Genomic DNA, 8,505 nt, shown 5'->3' with positions numbered 1-8,505 from the left:
TTTAAAATAAAATCAACACTCAATATATCAAAAATACAAAAAAAAACTCTTTCCCACACACACACACACACACACGCACACACACACAGCTGTCGTTACGCTCCAGGGAAAAAGTGATCCAGTATAAACTGAGCTACACCCAATGCTTTCAAACAAGCACAGAGTTTGTGCAGAAGAGAATCATCATCGTTTCACTCAGGTGACATGAAGAAACCCCTCAGTGTGGAGTTTGATCACAATATTACCATTTTTTATATTAGAAAAGTATCCGAGAAGAATTTGGTCTGTTCTGATTCCAGGAGTGAGGAAACGAAAACATCTTTCTCAGGTTTCACTCTCAAATATTTCTTGCTGAGACGCTTTTCAGACACCTGCAGGGATTTTTCATCTGACTTCAATTCTGGGCTACAGAAAAGGAATTTATTTGAAACTATGTGTTGCTTTATTGATATATTAAAGTGCAGCAGGGTGGCTCAGTGGTTTGCACTGTCGCATCACAGCAAGAAGTTCGTTGGTATGAGTCCCGGCTGGGCTAGCAGGCATGGAGTTTGCATGTGCTTGCCGTGTTGGTGTGGGTTTCCCCCGGGTGCTCCAGTTTCCCCCACAGTCCAAACACATGCACTATAGAGGAACTGAATGAACTAAATTGGCCGTAGAGTATGAGTGTGTGTGTGTGTGTATAGGTGTTTCCCAGTATTGGGTTGTGGCTGGAAGGGAATCCGCTGTGTAAAACGCTGGATAAGTTGGACAGCTTCAACTGACTTTAAGGACTGCTGACATATATTCGATATAAGCATTATATAATTAATCATTTATTCATTCATTCATTTATTCATTCATTCATTCATTTTTCTTTGGCTTAGTCTCTTATTCATCAGGGGTCACCATTATTCAAGCATATGCTTTACACAGAGAATGCCCTTCAAGTCGCAACCCAGTACTAGGAAACACCCATACACAATCATTCACTTCGGCCAATTTGGTTTGACCAATTCACCAATAGTGCATGTGTTTGGACTGTAACCCACGCCAACATGGGGAGAACATGCAAACTCCACACAGAAATGCCAACTGGCCGAAAACCAGCAACCTTCTTGCTATGAGACGGCAGTGCTAACCACTGAGCCACCATGCTGCCCAAAATGGATGATGTTCATGATTTGATTTTGCAGTATGTTTTGTACACTCAAAACATACAAACCCATTGTACTCTCTTCATAAAACTTTCATCTGATTTTAAATCTCTGAAAGGACATTGTACAGTCATTTTGATAACTATAAATAATAAACTACATACAATATAAATTATAATCAAACTATTAATTAATTAATTAATTAATTAATTAATAAAAAAACTAAATACATACATAAATAAACAAATAAAATTTAAAAAATTTAAAAAAAATTAAATAAATAAATACATGCATAAATAAGTAAATATAATAAAATAAATAAATAATTAAACAAACAAACAAATAAATAAATACATAAATAAACAAATTAATTAATTAATAAAATAAATAAATAAATAAATACATACATACATACATACATACATGCATACATACATACATAAATAAATACTTAAATGAATATAATAAAATAAATAAACAAACAGACAAACAAACAAATAAATAAATAAACAAATACATTTTTTACTAAAATAAACAAATAAATAAATAAAATAAAATAAACAAACACATAGATAAATAATAAATAAATAAATACTTGTATAACTAAATAAATTATTAAATAATAAATAAAAATAAATAAATAAATACATGTATAAATAAATAAATAAATAAATACATGTATAAATAAATAAATAAATAAATAGGATATAAAGCACATTTTAAAAAATTTCATCATTACAAAGACAAAAGACAGTGACTATTATGGTTAATAATTTTTTTAAAAAAAGTCTCTCAGTTAACGATCATTTGAGAAACATTAAAGAAACGATTGAAATTTCACAGGAGGGCGAATAATTCTGTAAATACTTTTTAAAAATATCACCAATGAAATTGACCAATTGAATGTTTCTCATGGTCTTTTTTTTAATAAAAGAGATGAGCAGCACATTTCTAAAGCACATTTCCAAAAGGAAAAGCCTCTGACCTGTAGCAGACATTTGCTGACGTCGCTGGCACACAGAGCCTTATTGCAGCCGCTGATGAGGCTCAGAGAGGACAGAAGAAACAGCACAGAGATCAGGACGGGACAGAGGAACAGAGCCGGCCGCATCCTGACCAAAACCCCTCACACCTGCGCACAAACACACACATATATTTCAATGAAATTGAGTTATAGATGTTGTAAAAGAAATCTTCTGAAATTGAAAATAGTCACATTAACCTTTCACCGGAAGGTGGCTAAAAAAACTTGCTTAGCATATAGCCTGCTGTCTTATTCAATTAATCTATTTAAGCATTACAGCCCTTATAATAATCATTCATTCATTCATTTTACTGGTTATGAAGCGCATGCGATGGGGATACATGAGTCTTACAACCAATAACCCAAAATGTGCAGTGACAATAAGATTCAAGTCTAACGGTGTCCTGACAAACCCAAGATTCAGTCAAAATCATCATTTTAACACTATTTCTAATGGATAATGAACTAATGCTGTCTTAAAACAAATTTATAATATGATATTCCTAATGAAATAATGACAATAATAATAATGCTAATAATAATTTAACATTGTATTAATAACAACAACAACAACAACAACACTAATAAAAATTATTATATTATATTATCAATAGTATTATTAAAATATAATTCTTATTATTATAAATATTATTATTCAATAATAATAATAATAATATTAATAGTTATATAATATATTTTAATGTCATTTTTAATCAATATTAATTGTACCATTAGCCAATATTTTAATAAGACAACTTAACCAATTTCAATAACTAAAATATAACATGTAATTTTTGACATTAATAATTAATGCAATTTTAAATCATTGCACATATAAATCATGAATTTAATTGTTTATTTCATTAATAAAAAATAATTGTTTTAAAATTCTGATAATAAAATAAAAACAAAAAAGTGAGTTTACTAGCATTATTTGATTTTTAATGATATTTTACTTATTAAAATAAAAAAATGTAAAATAAAGATTATGTCATTACATATTACAACATAACCTTTATTTAAATAACTAATTATAAAAAATTAACAAATTAATTAAAACTAATCTGAGTTAAATAAAGGAAATGTGTTTTAATATAAACAAAATAAATATCACCAGCTTATTAAAAATTTTAACTAAAACTGAAGACAAAATTATTAGTCCTTGTGTCAAATTTCAATCCTTTTTCAAATATTTCCCAAATGCTGTTGAACAGATCATGGACATTTTTCACAGTATTCCCTGTTATATATATTATCTTATATATTAATTCTTTCATTTTTCTTTTCGGCTTAGTCCCTTTATTCATCAGGAGTCACCACAGCGGAATGAACCGCCAACTTATCCAGCATATGTTGCAGATGCCCTTCCAGCTGCAAGCTAGTACTGAGAAACACCCATACACTCTTACTCATACACTACGGTCCAATCTAGTTCATCAATTCACCTATTGCACATGTGTTTGATCTGTGGGGGAAACCAGAGCACTCAGAGGAAACCCACGCCAACACGGGGAAGAACATGCAAACTCCACACAGAAATGTCAACTGACCCAGCTGGGACTCGAACCAGTGACATTAAAAATGAATGAAGGAATGATTACTTAGAATTGTTGTCTTGTTTCTAGTCCACATATCTACATATCTCCGCTGGCAGATCATTTCCTTTAAACAAGTCATTTTCACTTATTTCTTCTGACGGTGAAAACTAAATAATAATTTTACTTGGTCTAAAGAAATTGTTGTATTTGAACAAGAAACAAGCTTATAAAAGCTTTTTTTTGCATTGTGATTTTTTTAATTTCTCTGAATACTGTTCGACTCCCCAGAAAACCGCCAAATAGTGCTATTGAAACTTCTGAAACTGTATTCATATCGTAATATTTATCGCAGACAAAATATCACAATATCAGATTTGTCCAATATCATGCAGCCCTATTATAAACTGTATTGTACAGAAATCATATGAACATTAGTCAATAATCATTCATTCATTCATTTTCATTTTCGGCTTAGTCCCTTTAATCTGAGGTCGCCACAGCGGAATCAACCACCAACGTATCCAGCATATGTTTTATGCAGCGGATGCCCTTCCAGCTGCAACCCATCTCTGGGAAACATCCACACGCACTCATTCACACTCATACACTACGGACAATTTAGCCTACCAAATTCACCTGTACCGCATGTCTTTGGACTGTGGGGAAAACCACAGCACCCGGAGGAAACCCATGCGAAGGCAGGGAGAACATGCAAACTCCACACAGAAACGCCAACTGACCCAGCTGAGGCTCTCGAACCAGCGACCTTCTTGCTGTGAGGCGACAGCACTACCTACTGCGCCACTGCGTCGCCCCATTAGTCAATAATATTACTAAAATTAATTTAAAAACTGAATAAATATAGAAGTACACACATTTACGCAAGAATCAATGATGGGCTAAAATTCTGCACATCCCCTGTGGGCCTACTTATGACTGATTTTGTGGTCCAGGGTCACATGTTACAGGCCCTTAGCCGGGTCGGAAAACCCACCCCTCACTGACAAAGGTCCAGAATTTGTCCCATACATGAGATTATTTGTCCTATTTTGACTACTACGCCATCATAAATAGTGAAAATAACCCATCAAACAAGACCAAGCAGAATCCTCTGTTGGCTATTGCTTCAGTGTGACTTCAGCTAATCAGTTTTGGCCATTAATAATAATAATAATAATAATTCCTTACATTTATATAGTGCTTTTCTGGGCACTCAAAGCGCTTTACACAGTGGGGGGAATCTCCCCATCCACCACCAGTGTGCAGCATCCACCTGGATGACGCGACGGCAGCCATTTTGCGCCAGACCGCACACCACACACCAGCTGATTGGTGGAGAGGAGACAGTGATGCAGCCAATTGAATATGGGGATGGTTAGGAGGCCATGATGGACAAAGGCCAGTGGGCAGATTTGGCCAGGATGCCGGGGTTAAACCCTCTACTCTTTTTCGAAGAACATCCTGGGATTTTTAACGACCACAGAGAGTCGGGACCTCGGTTTAGCGTCTCATTCGAAAGACGGCGCTCACTGAGCAGTATAGCGTCCCCGTCACTATACTGGGGCATTAGGACCCACACAGACCGCAGGTTGGGCGCCCCCTGCTGGCCTCACTAACACCACTTCCGGCAGCAACCTAGCTTTCCCATGTGGTCTCCCATCCAGGTACTGACCGGGCGCAGCCCTGCTTAGCTTCAGTGGGCGACCATGTGAGAGTTGCAGAGAGCTAGCTGCCGGCTAACATATATTGCTAACATATATTTACATTTTGCAATCTGACGTTAAGGAAGTCATCTTTCACTGCTGTATTGGTTTTAAATAAAGAATTAATTTATTAATTTATTCTAAATCTTGGACCTTATTCTTGAAACAAAAAATTACTAATTAAAAGGTGTGAAACACCAAAATTATATTTAAAAATTATATATATTCATTCATTCATTCATTCATCCATATTTTAAAAATTATTTGAATGCTATTTTGACTTGGACCAACTTATCCAGGATATGTTTTACGCAGCAGATGCCCTTCTAGCTGCAACACATTACTGGGAAACATCCATACATAAGATTATTTGACTTGACTGCTACGCCATCATAAATAGTGAAAATTACCCATCATAAAAGACCAAGCAGAATCCTCTGTTGGCTATCGCTTCAGTGTGACTTCAGCTAATCAGTTTTGGCCATTGCTAACATATATTTACATTTTGCAATCTGACGTTAAGGAAGTCATCTTTCACTGCTGTATTGTTTTTAAATAAAGAATTAATTTATTAATTTATTCTAAATCTTGGACCTTACTCTTGAAACAAAAACATTACCAATAAAAAGGTGTGAAACACCAAAAGTGGCCCATATAAAAAAAAATGTATTTGAATACCAACTTATCCAGGATATGTTTTACGCTGCGGATGCCCTTCTAGTTGCAACCCATTACTGGGAAACATCCATACACACTCATTCACACTCATACACTGCGCACAATTTTAGCCAACCCAATTCAACTGTACCACGTCTTTGGACTTGTCGGGGAAACCGGAGCACCCGGAGGAAACCCACGCGAACACAGGGAGAACATGCAAACTCCACACAGAAATACCCAGCCAAGACTCGACCCAGCGACCTTCTTGTTGTGAGACGACAACTATTGTTGTTATCCATGAATTTTCAAATGTACTTTTTTTTTTTAAAGAGAGGCTAGAAAAATCATGAAGCTCTACATTATTATTATTGTTATTATTAATATTATTATGATGTTTTCATTATTTTTTTTATTCAAATGCCAAATTGTAACTGAGGAAAGTTAAATGAGCTGGCCAGTTATTTTCCTAATAAATGACAATCCCACACAGTTTTTTTATTTAAAACTTTAACAGATTCCTAATTTTTCTAACGATTTATTACGTAATACATTTGTATTTAAACAATAAGTACTTTTAAATCTCTAGAAAATGAGCAAGTCCATGCAAATGTCAACCTTGCCAGGAAAAAAATAAAGTTTTCACCAAAATATAGAAATATGGATCATTTCTACATTTTTTTGTGTAAGCAAATATGTTACAGTACTTAAAGAATACTCAAAAATGTCTCTGTTGATGTTTTCAAACTATTATATTTGATTTACCAAAGTCACACAAGTGGCAATTTCACATTCGTCACATCCATAACGCAGGGTTGTGCAGTTTAATTCACAGAATTTCTACAAAATTTGCTGTATACTGTAAACTCGCTAACTTTCGGTCACATCCATAACGAATGCTTATATTCCTCATTTCAAAAATAAAACATGTCTACAGACTGAGATTTTTCTGATCCCACAACTCTGCGGTCAGTTGTTCTGGAAAATATAAACAGATGCTTCAGTATAATGTTAACATATACTTTCTATGTGAATTTCTATTTGAGTTTTTACTGTAAATGTCACATCCATAACCCTGAAATTGCTCAAATATTTTTGGTACATCAAAAAGTGTGGTTATTATGACCATCCGACAAGCTAATCCAGCTAAAAAATAGTGCTTTAAATGTCACTAAAGTCTCAAAATTAAATAGAAAATTGAGAAGAATACTTTAAAAAAGTCCACTTTTTAAGAAAAAAAGAACCACAGCTTTCACCATGATGGCTACAGGCCTGTATTATATTGAGCATTAACTTTACAGTATGTTGCTTAGTTTATAACATTACATAAACATACCTGCAACACTTGCATGACATTATATCAACATAAGCTTCCAAAAAGTTATTTAAAACCTTAAAGTAGACGCTTGATATGGTTTTAATGTACAGTAGCCTATATAAAATCACTTTAGTCTATTTATTATGATGCTGATTCCTTAATGGATCATCACACACTGACAAACTGTATAATTTCCATACACAACGCATAAAGCTAACGTCACCGCAATAATAACGGCGTATTATTAATAGTTTAACCCCTAATAAAATCAATTTGCTCCATGTTTTCTACTTAAAATTGACAAACATAATTCAGTTACGTCACATTCAGGCAAATTAACTACAGCTTTGGAATGCAGAAGACTGGGAAACTTTTCGGGCGCGTTGTTTAATCGCTTCACTCCAATGAAACACACGAAAATAACGAAAAAGCTCTGTATAAACGCCTCCGCGACTCGTCTACTTCAGAAACTAGCCTTATAAACACCCTGACGTCAAAAAGCGCTGGTGTTTCTCAAACATGACGCAAAAACTCTCCGGTTTATCACGTCACGGCTCTGGCATACGTCACATCTGCACATACGTTTGACAGATAAAGCACGCGTAATGTTACTTACTGTGAGACTTTGAAGCTTTCTCGACACTTTGGGGGTTTTGTCTCTATCTCTCACCCTCTCTCATACGGCTCTCTTGTCTTGCCTGCTTATACTCTGAATAGAAACATGAGCAGCTTTGATTCATCGAAATGGTGGAAATGAGTAGAAAAGCGATTAGCCTAGCATCCGAGATTCTATGGAGGGCGTGGCTTAGCCGACCGGATGTTGTTATTGCCGTTGACGAGAATTTATTTTTTTATTTTTTTTAGATTAGATTCGACGTGTGAAAGGTTTTATTCACAAACACCAATTTGCCCGCTAATTCGCTCACTGTTTACATAGGAATGTATAGATTCATTAAAGTGCAAATGAAACCAATTAACCGTATTGTTTTTGTTAGCTCATATAAAAGTTAGCTAGTTTTGTGGTGAACAATTCGACTGTGCATGTCATTAAGAAGGTAACAAAGTTGTTTGCCCTTGAAATCTTCAATTAAAATCTGAAAATGCACTTGCTGTCTTTGTTTGCAGTTAAATT

At 34.5% G+C, this 8,505-nt stretch overlaps 1 protein-coding gene across 1 annotated transcript in view; it reads right to left on the bottom strand.

The window, feature by feature from the left end:
• Positions 1-8,084, bottom strand: part of twsg1a (twisted gastrulation BMP signaling modulator 1a) — a 35,284-nt gene extending 27,200 nt beyond the window's left edge. Inside the window, 2 exon segments of the mRNA NM_131797.3 lie at positions 2,119-2,265; positions 7,990-8,084. Of these exon segments, the coding sequence (NP_571872.2) occupies positions 2,119-2,244 (126 nt within the window). The 5' untranslated portion in view covers positions 2,245-2,265; positions 7,990-8,084.
• Between the last annotated feature and the right edge of the window lie 421 nt (positions 8,085-8,505).

This window comes from Danio rerio, chromosome 2 (genome assembly GCF_049306965.1).
Source record: "Danio rerio strain Tuebingen ecotype United States chromosome 2, GRCz12tu, whole genome shotgun sequence".
In the NCBI taxonomy this organism is placed as follows: domain Eukaryota; kingdom Metazoa; phylum Chordata; class Actinopteri; order Cypriniformes; family Danionidae; genus Danio; species Danio rerio.
The sequence above is the reverse complement of the archived record's forward strand: the minus strand, read 5'-3'. Positions and strand labels throughout refer to the sequence as shown.